The sequence below is a fragment of the Xiphophorus couchianus genome, chromosome 22 (assembly GCF_001444195.1).
Source record: "Xiphophorus couchianus chromosome 22, X_couchianus-1.0, whole genome shotgun sequence".
NCBI classification, from domain to species: Eukaryota; Metazoa; Chordata; class Actinopteri; order Cyprinodontiformes; family Poeciliidae; genus Xiphophorus; species Xiphophorus couchianus.
The window spans coordinates 902,645-920,809 of record NC_040249.1 but is presented as its reverse complement, the minus strand read 5'-3'; the positions used below and the strand labels follow the sequence as shown (position 1 = coordinate 920,809).

General features: G+C 39.2%; 1 protein-coding gene across 14 annotated transcripts in view; it reads left to right on the top strand.

Moving 5' to 3' along the window:
• LOC114137625 (B-cadherin-like) overlaps positions 1-18,165 on the top strand; it is a 113,336-nt gene that overhangs the window by 41,217 nt on the left and 53,954 nt on the right. For 4 of the 14 annotated variants that reach the window (XM_028006358.1, XM_028006357.1, XM_028006365.1 and 1 more), the window contains exons 1-4: positions 10,834-10,963; positions 11,250-11,364; positions 12,667-12,755; positions 13,251-13,424. The exons of 5 other annotated variants lie outside the window; for them this stretch is intronic. In XM_028006358.1, the coding sequence (XP_027862159.1) occupies positions 10,835-10,963; positions 11,250-11,364; positions 12,667-12,755; positions 13,251-13,424 (507 nt within the window). In that variant the 5' untranslated portion in view covers position 10,834. Of the gene's footprint in view, positions 1-2,836; positions 2,842-9,831; positions 10,002-10,833; positions 10,964-11,249; positions 11,365-12,438; positions 12,451-12,666; positions 12,756-13,250; positions 13,425-14,579; positions 14,700-18,165 lie in introns of those variants that run through there. 5 more of the 14 variants (XM_028006359.1, XM_028006360.1, XM_028006367.1 and 2 more) reach the window with 4 other exon arrangements.

The following is an 18,165-nucleotide window of genomic DNA, read 5'->3' as shown; positions in this document are numbered from 1 at the left end:
ACACTTTGAGGAGATGGACAACAGCACCTATTGTGACCCTGCGGGGGTGTTAATGGATGGATTTAAGGACAACGTCCATCAGCCAAAGTGTGACACACAGAACAATAAATTGCAACAATTCAAACAAAAAACAACAATTACAGTGGAATGAACTACATGTCTCAGTTGGCTGGAATCGGAGAGGACAGGAAGAAGACCCAGACGAACGCTGATGGTGTCGACAAGGAGGAAGCAAAAGCACAAAGGCAGTGACAGCAGTGGTAAACATTAATATCAGTCAACCTTAAATGTTAAAAGGTGCTCAGTCTATTCGGTCTTTCAGCAGGTAAGGCGTACAGCAGTAGAACACATACAGTATGTAACCTTGGACAAAGAGCTTCATGAAACAGGAAAGTTCAAGGTTAGCCTTTAAAAACTACTGACCAAAAGTGCTAGATTTAACAAAAGACCTGCCTGACTTGCCACTAAAGCAGAATTTATCTCGATCGTTTTTGTATTTTGAGCTGAAAGAACCTGGTTAATAAGACATTGGCATGAGAATATTAATCTGCTGACTGATTTAGTGAATGTCAGCTCCAACCTGTGCTCGCTCATTGTCCATGTGTGACTTGATGTATAAGAAAACAATAAGTAAATGTGAACATTATCCTAATGTTTCGATTTTGATTAATCAAATCATGTTAGTTTAGCAACAGCAATATAATTATTAATTTTCTGTTTATGTTGGAAACAACTAGACAGATACATTTTTAATATTTATATCATGCTTTCCATTTCTGCATAGAGGAGGTTTTTGTCGAATTTGTAAACACCATAAATAAATATGTTTCCATTAAGTGTCAAAGGTTTTCCACTAGGTGGAGACACATTTTCATGCACAGCAACTGTACAGCTGTACCTACCACTTGGAGTGGATGTTAATATTTAAAGATACTAGAACAAATATAAAGCATTTTTGTTTTATCTATAACTTCTCTTTGGGATTAATACAATATTTTTGAATTTGAATTTTGAATTGAATGTAAACTTTACAAACTTCAACACTTATTGTATCAATCAGAATGTTTTTGTTTTCTCCTGTGAACCACTTGAATTATTATTTACACACACTTCAACAAAATTGTTGGTGCCTCTCTACAAAGTAGTAGAAATCTCCTTTGTAATAACTTGAAATTGACAAATGTAATAATAATAATCTAATAATCTTTAAGAAATCTACTGAAAATAAACCAATACAAATTAGACTGTGGATTTTAAAATGTGGTTCAACATAATTAAAAAAACAAACTAATGAAACAGGCCTGGATCTAATTGATGGCACTACTAGAAAAGATTGAACATATTTTGACCATAATGTTCCAATTTTTCAATCTTCAATCTGTTCAATCCTTTGAAGAGAGAAACTTGCAAGGTGGGAACAGAAATACAGTCAAAGGAGTCAGCCAAGTCTGCTTTGTCTAACAGTGGATTCTAGCTTCCTTTTATATGTTCTGGTCAGAGAAGAGAGACTTGATAGGAATATAAGTGTGAATCCTTGACTCTTATGTACCAAGGATTCTGTGGAGCCCAACATAGAGGGTCTTGCCATTTGTCTCTTGCTAAGAAAAGGGAGTTGTTCTTTAATGCTAAAGAAAGCAGATCATTTCTGGGTTGGGAAAGTAACAGTTTCCAGGATCAAGGATCTCTCCCTTGACACTGCAGAGGTCAGTGTGAGAGCAGCTTGACCAATCATATGATAAGACTATGCAGATAATCTAAAACTGAAGAGGGGTGAGGAGCACATTATATGTCCTGTGAGAAAATTCTCATTATTATATAACATGAAATACAACAGGAAACTCACTTTCTTTTTCTATCAAACAAGTTCAAACGAGATCCACACAAAAAAAAGTTTCCACACATTTTCACTAATTTTCCTCACCACCCCTCTGTTTATCTGATAGATACCGTTGGCTGTGGGGTGTATTGCTGAACACCAACTTGTTCAATCTTGTTGTTGAAAACATTCAGGTTTATCTTCGGTTTTCAGTCCTAATCAGAAGAACATTTTCAGTGAGGGACAACATAAACTCAGCAGGTGGAAGAGGACAACTTTAAAGCTGTAGAGTTGTTATTGCCTCTTGGAGAAATCGACACCTTTTAACAACAAAGACAGATTTGTTTTATATATTTGTGTTTGTGATAATTGTTGGTCAAGGTTGTTGTTTGTCCACGCTGAGAAGTTTATGTCCAAGTTGCTCTGTGATTTCCAAGGCTTCTTCAAATTTTAAACAAATAATTCGGCCAATATTTTTTAATCACAGAGCAATAAGTAAACCTTTCTTTCATTTTAGTAATTTACTGAAATTACTTAAATTAGATTTCAATATAAATATTATATTTACAGTGAAGTATTGTGATATTTCACTGTAAATATAATTTTTAAAATTAAAAGTAATTTAGTCATTGATTTCCTGGTGTTTTTGGAGTTTGTTTACTGTTCTAACAAAAACTAGCATTTAAATATTTATTTAGTAACACTTTATTTGAAGGGGTGTGCATAACACTGTCATAAACTGTCATCAACATGAAGAAGTCTTCATGAATATTTATGACTGATGTCATTAAGTGTCATTCGGATAATAATGACATTTTCAATGCAAAGTTTACATTATTTAAAAATCTCATTGTTACAACCACTTGACATCCACTTGACATTGACCTAGAAAAAGATCTTCATAACTGGTCCTACTTGCTTCACTTTACTTGAGGTAAGCATTAATTTTAGTGACTGTTATTATAGCATTTGACAGTGTAATAACATGTAATGACATCTGTAACTAGTCCAAAGTGTAAGGGACTATAGTAATGACACAATTAGTCTTGTCACTGTCACTGTTAAGACTAACAATATAACATGGTAATGTATTAATACATAAACTAAATTTTGATAATAACTGTTATGACATATTTATGAAAAATTCTTGGTTAAAGTCAAGTTGTCATAACAAAGACATTTTGGTCTATTTAATGACAAGGTGTCACAACCTTTCTTTCAAATTGGCATTGAAAGTGACATTATTTACCAAAAGACACTTAATGACAACAGTCATAAATATTCATAAAAACTTTTCATGTTTATGACAGGTGCTATGTCATGTTTATGACAATGTTATGTCAGTCTTATGCACAACCCTTCAAATAAAGTGTTACTAAATAAATATTTAAATGCTGGTCTTTGTTAGAACAGTAAACGAACTCCAAAAACACCAGGAAGACAAAGATGAAATTATTTTTCATTGTAAATATTATATTTACAGAGCCCTGTAAATATAATATATAGTGAAATGTAATTTAAGTAATTTCAGTAAATTACTAAAATGAAAGAAAGGTTTACTTATTGCTCTGTGATTAAAATATATTGGCCGCATAATTTGTTTAAAATTTGAAGAACCCTTGGAAATCGCAGAGCAACTTGGACATAAACTTCTCAGTGTGGACAACAAACTATCACAAACACAAATATGAAACCAATCCGCTTTTGTTGTTACAAGATGTCGATTTCTCCAAGACACAAAAAACAACTCTACAGCTTTAAAGTTGTCCTCTTCCACCTGCTGAGTTTATGTTGTCCCTCACTGAAAATGTTCTTCTGATTAGGACTGAAAACCGAAGATAAACCTGAATGTTTTCAACAACAAGATTGAACAAGTTGGTGTTCTGCAATACGCCCCACAGCCAACGGTATCTATCAGATAAACAGAGGGGTGGTGAGGAAAATTAGTGAAAATGTGTGGAAACTTTTTTTTTGTGGATCTCGTTTGAACTTGTTTGACAGAGAAAGAAGGTACGTTTCCTGTTGTATTTAATGTTATATAATAATGACAATTTTCTCACAGGACATATAATGTGCTCCTCACCCCTCTTCAGTTTTAGATTATCTGCATATAATATGATTATCATATGATTGATAAGACTATGCTGCTCTCACACTGACCTCTGCAGTGTCAAGGGAGAGATCCTTGATCCTGGAAACTGTTACTTTCCCAACCCAGAAATTTTCTGCTGTCTTTAGCATTAAAGAACAACTCCCTTTCCTTAGCAATACACCGTGTTCCATTTTATTATGCAAACTGGATTTAAGTGTCATAAAGATAAAAAATTGTGTTGTGCTATTAAATTTATAGATGGTATTGTGTGTCAGGGCTCTTTGAATCACTATAATTAATTTCAGAGAGCTGGTTGATTAGTTTGTCTGGTGAGCTCAATTAAAGGAAATTTACTTAAGAAGGATGTTCCACATTATTAAACAGGCCACAGGTTTCAAGCAATATGGGAAAGAGAAAGAATCTCTGAAAATCATCAGGTAGTGTAGTGCCGTATGACAAGATATGAAAACATTAGATATTTAATGAAAACTGAAGCTGTGAAGAGATTTGTGGCTGATTCAGAACAAAGATGGGTTTGTACAGATAAAGGCAGAATGAGGAAGGTTTCTGTTAGACAAATTCATCACATTAAGAGAGCAGCTGTTAAAATGCCCTTACAAAGCAGCAAACAGGTATTTGAAGCTGCTGGTGCCTCTGGAACCTCAAGGTGGAGGATCCTCCAGAGGCTTGTGGTGCATGAACCTACTATTGGGCCCCTAACCAGAGCTCACAAGCAGAAACGGTGGCAGTGGGTCCAGCTGTACATGAAGATTAATTTTCAAACAGACTTGTTCACTGATGACTGCTGTGCAACCCTGGATGGTTCAGATGGACGCAGTAGTGGATTGGTGGTGGATGGCCACCACATCCTAACACGGCTGTGATGTCAGCAAGGAGGTGCTGGAGTCATGCTGTGGGCTGAAATCATGAGGAGAGAATCATTGGTCGGCCCCTTCAGAGTCCATGAAGGTGTGAAAATGACCTCAGCAAAGCAGATGGACTTTCTGACTGATCACTTTCTTTCATGGTTCAAAAAGAAGAGCTTCAGTAGCAAAATCATCTTCATGCATGACAATGCACCATCTCATGTTGCAAGGAATACCTCTGGGTCATTGGCTGCTATGGGCATAAAAGGGGAGAAACTCATGGTGTGGTCACCATCCTCCTCTGACCTCTGACCTCAACCCTATTGAGAACCTTTGGAGTTTCCTCAAGCAGAAGATCTGAGGGTGGAATGCAGTTCATATCCAACCAGCAGCTCTGGGAAGATATTCTGACATCCTGCAAAGAAATTCAAGCAGAAACTTTCCACAAACTCACAAGTTCAATGGAAGCAAGAATTGTGCAGGTTGAGTTTTTTATTTTTGAAAAAAATACTGTTCTCATGGGGAGCTTTGTTCAGTAAAATCTGAATCTGAGAATGTGGGGGTTTAACACTGCTTATCCGGCTTAAAAAGTTACTTCTGGTTTTAGAAGATCGCTTTTGTTTTACTCAGATCTTTGGAAGATCTGAATCTTCCAAGGATGTGTTGCTGGATGTGTGCCCTCTGAATCTGGATGTGTTGCTAGAGTCAGTGCCTGGACCAGGTTTCAGAAAATGCCTCAAAAACACATTTGGTCTCCTTGGATGTGTTGCTTGAAATAAAACCTTAATACTTGAATATTAGAAAAGTTTTTAGATATGTATTTCTCCTAAATTATTTCTAAGTAGTTTAGATTTAAACTTATTATTGTTTAGTTTTATTTTTCTAAGAGGAGTTTTGAATAATTAGTTGTTTACAAAATGCTGTGTTGGTCCTTTGCATATTTGGCAGCTGAAATATATTTTCACGCTGACTACGTTTTCAGAAAGAGTCAGCAATATTAATAGTGGTGTGGTGATTGGAAAACATTTTATTTTAGTTTGAGAGAATTACTTTTAGAGAATCCATTGTTGATGTTTTTTGTCTCCATGGAGATGGTAATATTGAAAGAAGCATTTGGAGAAACATAATTGTGTGAACATTCATCTGAGTTTCTTGCTGGGTTGTGTGCAGCCATGATCTTCAGACTGATGTAATGAATTTCATAACACTACCTTCAGCCATAACTAATATTTGGAGTAATATTAACATGCGATAATAAGACTTTGAGGCATCATGCACACATAAGGGATGCAGATTATTATTTTAATTATTTTGTCTGGCTTATCTCCAGACAAAATATAATGGCCATTTTAACACTGGATATGAATTTCTAAACCAAATAAACAGTTTTATTTTTGTAGGAGGGAGCCCCTGGAAATGGAGGAAAGGCCACTTATGTCGGCCTGTTTATTTAGATCCCCAGTCTTTAAACTTAATTAATTTTACAGGTGTACATTTCTGCTGTTGGCTATATGTGGGAGTATGAAGGTAGTACTGATGGGGTGTCAGACTATCTTTGTGATTGTGAAAAATTGTGGAGCTCAAAGGAATTTAGTTTGATTAACTACAATTAACATATTGGTAATTTACCAATGCTATTGGAAACATATTTCTAAACTTTGATACTTTTAAAGTATTAAAGTTGTGTAAGCAGGGATTTAAGTGTAATAACTATGAATGGATCACATATCTTATCCCTGGTTATTGTTAAGAATGATGAAATGTACCTGAGCATCAAAGATTTGTGAGGATGGGTTGTTATATAAAGGTAAACTGAGTAACTTGTTGCAGTCTTATTTTATTCATACTAATGGCACAATCTAAGATTACAGGTGTTTCATTAGCTATTAAGACATCCTAAACACAGTGTATAGCTCTTTAATTTATGTTTCCAAATGTTTAAGAGTTTATGGTTAGGGATGAATTACCAATAAGTCTAAATTTCATTTGTTGTCTTTAATGATTGATTGGTACCAAGATGAAGCTGCAAGTTCGTTTGTCTGAGTGGTGATGATCTATACATGTTTGATCATTGAGTTTTAGAGTATGTTCTGGTTTTTATGTAAAATTTTATTTTTTGCTGTTGTTTTTGTTTCTAAAGATAAGCTATATTTGTTTTATCTCTTAAATCCTGTCCTTATTGTATAATCATATACAATGGCATAGCAATAATATTGTTAATTAAATATATTCAAGAAAAACAAACATATTCACAAACCTGAATTATTGTATTGTTGATATTTCAGTGTTCCCTCAAAACATTGCTTTGGACTTTTGTGAAGGTCTAGATCCTGAATTATAGCTTTTTTTGCTTTGTTTTTTCCTTTACAGCTCAGACTGGCGCTTCCAGCAGAGGGATCCCCAATGTTGGAGGGACTTCCAGACAATGGTAAGGAACACGGTAAGGTGTGGCCAAATGAAACTGACATGGTTTCTGAAGACCACGGAGAGGGGTGGAGGTGTAGTTCACCTCCGCAGTCTGTGGACTGTGCTACCAGCTCCAGTAGTAGCTCTACTACCAGCTCCAGTAGTAGCTCTACTACCAGCTCCAGTGGTAGCTCTACTACCAGCTCCAGTGGTAGCTCTACTACCAGCTCCAGTAGTAGCTCTACTACCAGCTCCAGTGGTAGCTCTACTACCAGCTCCAGTAGTAGCTCTACTACCAGCTCCAGTGGTAGCTCTACTACCAGCTCCAGTGGTAGCTCTACTACCAGCTCCAGTGGTAGCTCTACTACCAGCTCCAGTGGTAGCTCTACTACCAGCTCCAGTGGTAGCTCTACTACCAGCTCCAGTGGTAGCTCTACTACCAGCTCCAGTGGTAGCTCTACTACCAGCTCCAGTGGTAGCTCTACTACCAGCTCCAGTGGTAGCTCTACTACCAGCTCCAGTGGTAGCTCTACTACCAGCTCCAGTAGTAGCTCTACTACCAGCTCCAGTGGTAGCTCTACTACCAGCTCCAGTGGTAGCTCTACTACCAGCTCCAGTGGTAGCTCTACTACCAGCTCCAGTGAAGACGAGGTAGGTAATGCCTGTTCTACCATGCTTTCCATCAAGAGAAAACGTTGGAAGATGATATAAAGAATACACACAGAAGTAAAACATATACAATGAAAATATAAAACCTTGTCATAATGATCAAATCATGAGGGGTGCATGCATGTTTGAGCTTGTATGAAGAAATTCATTTGCATAGATAAGAGAAAATGTATCAGTTGTCAAAACATGCTTAACCTTGCAGGGCTGTGGGGGCTGATACGCGTCTCCACTCTTCACTGGAAAAGAGCCTGGCAACACCCAAGACAGATCACTAGTGTGTGTGCATGGGTGCATGTGTGTTTAATTGTCTATATTACACAAAGAGGACCACTTTCACTCTTTTTTTTTCAAAAAATGTCATTTGTGAAAAGTGGGGACATATTTCTGATCCTCATCATTTGCAGTTATACTGAGCTCCATCACCTACATTTAGAAGTGTGGATTAAATTTTGGTTAAGGTTTAAGTAAAGGAATTATGGAGTGAAAAATCTTTTTGACACTATTTTCACTCCATAAGGAATACACTAGTAATGGTAAGTGTCAAGCTTAGGCTATAGAAATGAATGGAAGTCCATGAAAAGTTCTTGGACTTTTAATGTACCAAGAACTTTTGGTCCATGAAAAAAGATCCAGACTCTGGATCTGTGTGTGCATGTGTGTGAAATACAGACACGCACACACACGTGTATGTGGAATGCACCTCTATAAGCTTGTCCATGCAGAAAGGACTCAGCCTTGTATCCATATACTTCTTCTGTAAATAGAATATTCATGCCTGTGATGGCTTGATGTAAACACTTCACTGTTACAGAACAATTGATTTCTATTTAACTCACAGCCAAAGATTTCAGCCACAAAAAATATGCATACATTAAGAACGCAAAGCAAATGGAAACTTATAGTTTATTTTTTTATTAAGCTTTTTTTTTCTTCTTCTTTTTCATATTTTGCAGTTTTGGAGTTTTGACATAGAAGATTGTGATCCACCAGTCAACCTAAACTTTAGCGTTTATTAATGTAGGTATGAATGGTGTTTTTGTTGTTATCCTAACATCTGTTCTGTTCTTTAAATAAAACCACAGAGAAAAACACATTCCATGACATGTCAGTCATGACAAGACTCGTTTAACACAAAAACACTTCTCTCAAACCATAGATAATTTAACTAAGTGATAAACAACTTGAAGATGTTTATCAATTAGGCCTTGCTGACACAGAGCTGGACTTCAGTGAAACTGTGACATTTTGGTTGTGATCCAGCTTCTTGTCTCTCTTTACATGTCTCCAGTAATTGGGGTCTCTGATGCAGCACTCTTTGAAACCAGGTCTCATAGTGAAACTTTTCGGGAACACTCCTCAGGCCCCTCGAGGTGTGAAGAAGTCTGCAGGTGTGAAAGTGCATGTACACAGCGTGCATGTCTAGCTTATTCTAGACATGCACGGGCAAACAAACAAAAAAACAAGTCAAAATCAATAGCATTGTGCTGTGTGTACTACTTAACATGTTCAGTTTAACAACTTCTGATATGAAATATACACTCACTGGCCACTTTATTAGGTACACCTTGCGAGTACCGGGTTGGACCCCTTTTGCTTTCAGAACTGCCTTAATCCTTCGAGGCAGAGATTCAACAAGGTACTGGAAACATATTGACATGTTTCCAGTACCTGGTCCATGTTGACATGATAGCATCACGCAGTTGCTGCAGATTTGTCAGCTGCACATCCCATGATGCGAATCTCCCGTTCCACCACATCCCAAAGGTTTTCCGTTGGATTGAGAACTGGTGACTGTGGAGGCCATTCGAGTTCAGGGAACTCATTGTTGTGTTCAAGAAACCAGTCTGAGATGATTTGCACTTTATTTAACAGCAAGTAACAGAAGCTCTGAGTTTCTGTCTCCGCCTCTCTGCAGTCAGCATGACCAAATCAGGAACCTAGATCCTGCACACATACATGCTGATGTCACACACTTAATATTCCTGCAGCAGCTTCCCCAGATTGGTTTCACTCAGAGATAAGAAGGAAGGGACCAACTATTATTCCTTTTAAACTGCAACCAGTTTAAAAGGAATAACAAAGCATTCTACACAGAGGAGAGATGGGGACCATTTGGTTCCCAGTTTGGTGTGCTTTAATCTTGAATGTTCAGGTAAGATTTTCTTCTGCAATCTGCTTTTGTGTTTTTTATTATAAACATGATCTGGATCATCTATAACAGATTGGGAATCTGCTTCCTCAAAAGTAATACCGAAAACTTTGAATTGTGTTTTTTTTTGGTTTTGGCTCACAAATATTTCTGGAAACACACAACTCATAAGTAAATAAAGTTAGCAAATGTGTTAGTCTGAGGTTCCTCTCACTTAGTTTTGGCTCATCTACTGAGTCCATTGAGACATGTTTGTCTAAACCAGCAGTCTGCTATCTTCATTTCTTTGGATCTTGCACAATGGCTCTTACAAATGTTAGCAAAAATAGTAATGTTTTCAAATATAGATAAGAAAAATTGCAGTTTTAGTTTTTCAGTTTGGAATAATTGCACTAAATCGCCATAAAATAACGACACTTTGTATTTAAATCTATTTTTCTTGTCATTAGGCAGAAACTGTGGACATTATTAAACAAGTTTTTCCACACATATCAAATTCCCATAGAAAAAAAATATATCCATCTTCTTCTGGCAAAAGGTTTTTTTTCTTTTATTTAAACCCACAGAAAATTAATAAAATTGTTTTTTAAAAGTTAAATAAATGTCCTATATTGAGACCCAGAAAAAAAAAGTTTTTGAATTTTTTTTTTTTCACTACATGACTCTTTGGAGTGAAAAAACATCACTACAATTGAAAAAGTTTCAAAACATGTTTTTATTTATTGTTTACAGTATGTCCTTTGGAGAGGACATCGGGACTCTCTTGTGGCAAATTTGAACACATTTCGAGGCCCAGGATGTCCTCTCTAGGGACCAACAGGATTTAACACAGTGGCATGTATGGTTTCAGAGTTATGAACAAAAAAACCTATGTCCTCCACAGAGGACAAAAATGTATTGCTGGGTCTCAGGAGGATAGAAGATATTTATCAACGTTGTCAAATGGTCCTTTTTCAAAAAGTCAGGTAACATTTGCTCTTCTGAACAAATTGTAGTTATCTGGTTTGAGCCTGAGACAAAACTGACTTTTTGTAGTGAAATGGTTGCAGAAACTACGGAAACTCTAAAACAGCACATGCCTATACATATGAACTATTAATACAGGACATTAACTTAACTTTTTGAAGAAGAAAAAAAGAAAAACAGAAAGACTGCAAAGTCTTGACAGTCTAAACATTAACTATCTTTGAAGACTAACAGTTTTCAGTGACTGTCTCCCATTTGCTAGAGATGCACTTTTTTCTTTCCCAGGCTTCACCAGCAGGGCGCACAGAAGACCAAATATGTGAACCAGGATTTGACTCAGAATCAGTTATTTTTAAGGTGACTGAAAAGCATCTGAGGCCAACCACAATCGTGGGAAAAGGTGAGATGAACTGTGGACTGTGTGCTCTCACTGTGGGCCAGCTTTGATTCGGGGAGAATAGCAGTTATGTTCTGATTGGAAAGATTTGAGATTAATTTTAGATCCTGCATTATTTGTTAATGCCCCCTTTTGGACAGATGCTGTTATGTCATGATCTGTAGGTATTTTGTTTTTGATTATTGGATACTTTGTAGATGCCATTTTGTTTCTTAATTTCTTAATTCTTTCTGTTTTTTTTTTTAAACAGTTTCGTTAGTGTTATTCTTTAGTTTTTGTTTTGTAAGATGTTGTGTGTCCTACTGAGTTCCCTCTGTGCATATTTTGGTACTACTAGTCCCCTTCTCAGTTCCTTCCTCAATCTCCCCCAGCTGTTCCAAGGATAGTCCTAAGAATTTTGGGACTAACCTGTTTTGTAGCCTACATCAAAATTTGACTCAGCCTGGCTTCATTGTTCATTTATGGATCCGTTTGTTTCTGTTACCCAAGTTCCATGTTCTGGTTTTTCCTTATCTTGTCAAGTCAAGTTTATTTGTAAAGTATACTTCAGAAACAAGGCAGTTTAAGGTGCTTTACATGACAAAAAAACAATATAGTGCCCAATTATGAAGCAAGCAGTAAACCTTACGATTCATGTTGTCCCAGAGCCTATACCTTCCTTTAATTTGATTATGATTTTTTCCTCAACGATAATCCTCCCAATGTCCTCTTTTCATTTGGATCCACCTCAACTACACCACATGACAATAGAATATAGCCACATAATGGTCACTGCAGACATACTTGCTGCATTTCCATCACAAATGTGCTCAAAACATTATCAGATGTAAAAAAAACAACACAATTTTGCAGTTGCAAGTGGATCTAAAAGTTGCAGGATGGCAGATGTCGAACACTGGATCTGAGTACCCCTTCTCTAAGCAGTATGCAGCAGCTAAACCAGCATCAGGAGGTGCTGAGCTCACAGATGGGTCCCAGTTTTGACTTTCTGTGTTTTCAAATCCACTGCCTTCAGTCACCTGCTTAGATTCTTCCCCTGAGGTTCTTGGGCTTTTGGGTCCATCTCAAATGCTTAACCTGACACTAAACACTAACACGCTGTCTACTCATCTACTTGTTAGTGTATGAGAGCGAAGGCATTCAAAACTTGGCTAGGTGAATCTATCTCTAATGCACAGTGTTTTGAGTGGCTATAATAAGATGACAAGCAAACATGGTTTCAGTCCATTTACTAACACAACTTCATTTTATCCTGAAATTCCAAACCTTTGAAGTGGAGAGCTAATATTTTTCCTTCTGCCTCAGTGAACTTCACCGACTGCACAGATGTCACGAGGCTTATTTTCACCACTTACGATTCCCATTTCTATGTTGAGACTGATGGGACAGTAACGGTAAGCAGAGTTTCAACAATCAGAAATATTAGAGGAGAGGGGTTAACTTTCCTTCATGGTATTAATGATTTCCTCCTCAAACAGCATGTGATGTTTTGCTTCAACAATCATTAGTACTCGAAGCTCGCTGCAAATTTAGCTCAAGTTTAGTTTAATCCCTCTTTAAATGTTGTTCTATCTATATTTATCTACAGCACTCTCCTGAGGTACAGTCAGAAAACTTACTGTAAGGCACTTTAAGATGAAATTTGAGTCAAAACCTCAACTTTTTTTCAGTCCTTCTGTTGTAGATTTGCAGTTGCATATGAAATCATTTCTCTGTTTTAATCGCCAACAGGAGTGCTAATAATTATGTGTTAAAACAACTGAAAATTAATCTTTCACAGATTTCATACAATGCAGCTACTGTAATGACTCCTTACTTTGGCTGCTATACACAGAATATAACAAGAGTCTAGTTGCTAATTCATGGCAACAATTTCGTTTGGTCTTCAGGTTTCGAGATGGTTGGTTCTTCAGGAGGGACAACGACGTTTCTACATCCACTCCTGGGATTCAAAAGGCAAGAAACGGACTGTCTCTGTTGTGGTTCAGTACCAAGGGGATCATGACGCAGCCCACAGCATCCAGAGTGATTTTCCCCTTAAGGACATCACAAATAACTTAGAGGCAAGTATAAAGGAACTAAACTGTCAGTTTACATTCCTACAGCCACCTGTTTCCTCTCCAGCCCTCTGGGAGGCGCAGCAGGTATATAAAACTAAATGACTGACGACTCAGGAGTTTCTTGAGCTGTTAATAATAGCTTGACATTTTCTTTTCACTGTGTAATCTCTTGTGTTGTATTTGTTGCTGTTTATTGGCCAGGACTCCCTTGAAAAATAGGTTATTAAACTCAATGCATTTTTATCCTGGTAAAATGAAGGTTAAATAAAAAATGCTAAAATTGAACATGCACTAGCACCTATTGATATAAATAATATACTTCTTCTTCCTATTATTATTATTATTATTATTATTATTATTATTATTAGTATACTCCTTAGAATAATGTTCCATGTTTCTAAAGTTTGGTCTGATTGATGTTGATTTTGATTCACAAAGTACCAGCATTTTTTTTATTCTGTTTTTCTTTACAAAATTGTTAAAAATCAAAATTCTGTTTTGTCAAGAAACATCTAAGTGATTGTAAATTATTTACTAAAGATGTCATTCCTTGGTGTAACAGTCAGAATGCAGAGACCAGATATTAGTTGAGGAGTAGTAATTTGTTAATAGTATTGTACTGAACTGGTATTGAATGCTCACTACCAGCTCAGGACAATAAACCTGAAAAATCTGTGAATGGGACTTTTCCCACTCACAGATTGATAGGTGTGGTAGGAAGCAGATGAACTAATTAGACGATATCTAGAACAGCTGTGGCAAAAGGAATGCAGGCAAACTGAGGGAGCAGACTATCTACCACAAGGGGAGCTGAACTCAGTGAAACCACAAACTACAAAAGGGAAAAGACTAATGCCGATCAAAGAGAAATAAATCCAAGTGCACAAAAATAAAACATAACATAAGAATAGACTAAGAAACTAAACACAAAAAGAATTAACTAATATGGCAAGACCTTTCTGTTAATAATAAACACACAGAAATGAACTCAATGTGGCTAGACATTTTTATAATATAAACAAACAACAAGGAACAAGAAACACAATCATAAATGAAAGCCAAATCCCAAACATACAAGAATTGTAACAATACTGTACAGTTTAGTCTGCAAAAGATCAAATATTTGTGTGATTCTTTCTGAATGCAACTCACCTACAGGTTCCAGTCCTGCATTTCCCATCATCCAGTGAAGGACTGAGGAGGAAAAAGAGATGGATTATTCCTCCTATTAATATTGTAGAGAATTCCAGAGGACCTTTCCCTTTATTTGTTGCTCAGATGAGAGGAAGTAAATGTTCATGGCCGTCTTGTTATAGAATAGAATAGAATAGAATAGAATAGAAGTACTTTATTCATCCCAGCAGGGAAATTACTTCGCAGTTACAGCATAGAGACGAGACACAATAACAACTACCACTGAGTAGTAGTTGTCTATAAATTGTAAAAATATGAATGCTGTTAATATAAAAAGCAACTTAAGAGCAGTCCTTGCAAAAATTTAAAAAAAAAAAAAAAAAATGTAGATATGTATATGTAAATATATGTACAGCAAGTGTGCCATAGTGCAATTGTGCAAAATCGGACTGATTAGTGCAGAACAATGATTTAGCTTTTATTGTACAGTGAGATGGCATGTGGCAGGAAGGATTTCCTGTATCTGTCTCTACGACAGCAGAGCTGGAGCAGCCTATGTGAGAAGGTGCTCCGCTGTCTGTCCACTATGTGGTGGAGAGGGTGCTGTTTATTGTCCATAATAGACAGAACCTTCTTCAATGTCCTCCTCTCCACCACAGTTTCCAGGGACTCCAGTACAGAGCCAGCTTTCCTGATGATTTTGTCTAGTCTATTAGAGTCGCCGGCTCTGATGCTGCTTCCCCAACACACAGCAGCAAAGAAGATGGCACCAGCAACAACACTGTGATAAAAGGTCTCCAACATCTTACTGCACACATTGAAGGATCTCAGCTTCCTTAAAAAATAGAGTCTGCTCATCCCCTTCTTGCACACAGCGTCAGTGTTAGATGCCCAGTCCAGTCTGTTGCCGATTACAACTCCCAGGTATTTGTAATCCTCCACCTCCTCCACCACTTCCCCTTTGATCTTCAGTGGCCGTGAAGGTATCTTCTTCCTTCTGAAGTCAATCACCATCTCTCTGGTCTTACTAATGTTGAGCCTCAGGTGATTCTGCTCAGACCACTCCACAAAGCTGTCCACCAGTGTCCTGTACTCCCCCTCCCCTCCATCCCCTATACACCCGACAACTGCTGAGTCATCAGAAAACTTCTGTAGGTGACATGATTCAGAGTTGTACTGGAAATCAGTGGTGTACAAGGTGAAGAGAAAGGGAGAAAGCACAGTTCCCTGTGGAGCTCCTACGTCACTGACCACCACATCAGACAGGACACTGCCCAGACGGACAAACTGTGGCCTGCCTGTCAAGTAGTCAGTCACCCAGGAGATCACTGAGTCGTTGACACCCATCCTCCGCAGCTTCTCACCCAGCAGCAGAGGCTGGATGGTGTTGAAGGCACTGGAGAAATCAAAGAATGTGATTCTCACAGTGTCTCCTCCACCATCCAGGTGCGAAAGTGCTTGTTGCAGCAGGAAGATGACGGCATTGTCCACTCCTAAGTGGGGCTGGTAGGCAAATTGCAGGGGGTCTAGAAACGTCCTCACCTGAGGCCTCAGCAAGGCCAGGACCAGTCTCTCCATGACCTTCATCACATGAGATGTGAGAGCAACTGGTCTGTAGTCCTCTGGGTCGGATGGCCTTGGCTTCTTGGGAACAGGAACCACATGTGATGTCTTCCACCGCAGCGGGACTCTCTCCAGCCTCAAGCTGAGGTTGTACATGTGTGCCAGTACAGGGCACAGCTGGCCGGAGCAGGTCTTCAGGATCTGTGTTGTAATGCCATCAGGTCCTGCAGCCTTCCCCTGGTGTAATCGCTCCAAATGTCTCTTAACCTGGCCTGTAGTCACCGTTAGCTGGGGGTGGGTGTTGTTGTCTGCAGTGGGGATGGGGGAGGGGGGCTGAAGGAGAGGTGGTGTGCAGGAGAATGCCGGTAGGTGGTTTGAACAACTTGGGGCAGTGTGGATGTGTGGGGGGATGGTGGTGGTATGGGAGTAGCAGGAGGTGAGCTAAACCTGTTGAAAAACTGGTTAAACTGGTTTGCTCTATCCCGGCCCCCAGACATCTGTGTGTCCTTCCCCTTCATTCCAGCGATGTTCTTCATTCCTTTCCACACATCTCTCACACTGTTCTGCTCGAGTTTGGACTCAAGCTTCCTCCTGTAGTTGTCCTTGCTTGTCCTCAGTGTCTCTCTGAGTTCACGCTGGACTCTCCTCTGCTCCTCCTTATCTCCAGACCTGAAAGCCATCTTCTTTTTGTTTAAAAGTGCCTTCAGGTCGCTGGTAATCCAGGGTTTATTGTTGGAGAAGCAGCGAACGGTCCGGGCTGGCATGACAGTGTCCTCACAGAATCTGATGTATTCTGTGATGCAGTCAGACATGTTGTCGATGTCCTCCCCATGAGGCCCACAGAGCACATCCCAGTCTGTCGACCCAAAGCAGTCCTGCAGTGCCTCAGCTGCCTCCTGTGTCCACCTCCTCACCGTCCTGATGCGCACAGGCTGCCTACTCACTAAGGGGACATACTCGGGAGTCATCCTTACCAAGATGTGGTCTGACCTGCCAAGGGGAAGGGGGGGCAGGGCTGTGGCGCTGTATGCATCTTTGGCATTAGTATACAGGAGATGCAGCATTTTGTTTTCCCTGGTGGGACAGTCAACATACTGCTGGAAGTTGTTTAGAGTTTTGTCCAATGAGGCATGGTTAAAGTCACCTGTGATGACCATGAAGGCGTCCGGGTTTTTAGTCTGTATTTTGGCTGTAGTAGCGCTGATGACGTCACAGGCCACCGCTGCATCAGCTGATGGGGGAATGTAAACAGCGATCAAAATGGCGGACGTAAACTCCCTCGGTAAATAATACGGCCTCATTACCACAGCTAGAAGTTCAATGTCCGGGCTACAAATCTGTTCCTTCACGTTAACATGACCGGGATTACACCACCTCTCACTCACATAAAGTGCAATCCCGCCGCCCTTCTTCTTCCGACTCTTGGAAAAGTCCCTGTCCCCCGCACCAAGGAAAATCCAGGAACCTCCACGCTGCAGTGCGGAATAAGCGAGTGCAGCCAGGTTTCCGTGAAGCAGAAGGTACTGCACTCCCAGTACTCCTTCTGGGTCCTAACCAGCGCCGTGATTTCATCTGTCTTATTCCCCAAAGACCTCACGTTCCCCACAATAATCGCCGGTTTGTGCCGTCTCCTCTTACCCCTCCGTTTAGCTCCAGCCCTGCAGCCCGGTCGTCTCCTCCATAGCTCCTTTGGGACCACCGGCCTGTCTCTGGGCCGCAGCAGAGGCTTACACAGCGCAATCAGCTGTTCATGCTTGTAAACAATGCCCCTGCTCCTTTCGGCGAGGTTCTCCGTAGCAATCATGCCTCTACTCCGTAAAGAACACCGACAGAACCACATCCAGCCCTTGTGGGAGCTTAACTGATGATCTATGGGTTCTTTAAGCACGGATCCTTAATCGGTTACAGCAAATATACACAGATTAACACACATACGACGGGAGCTGCGTCTGCAGGCAGCCAGCCAAGCCGGCGTCATTTTGGATATATAATGAGCAGAGTGTTTTGAAAGTTGCAGAGTGGTGGTGTTGAGCCGTTTGTTATGATT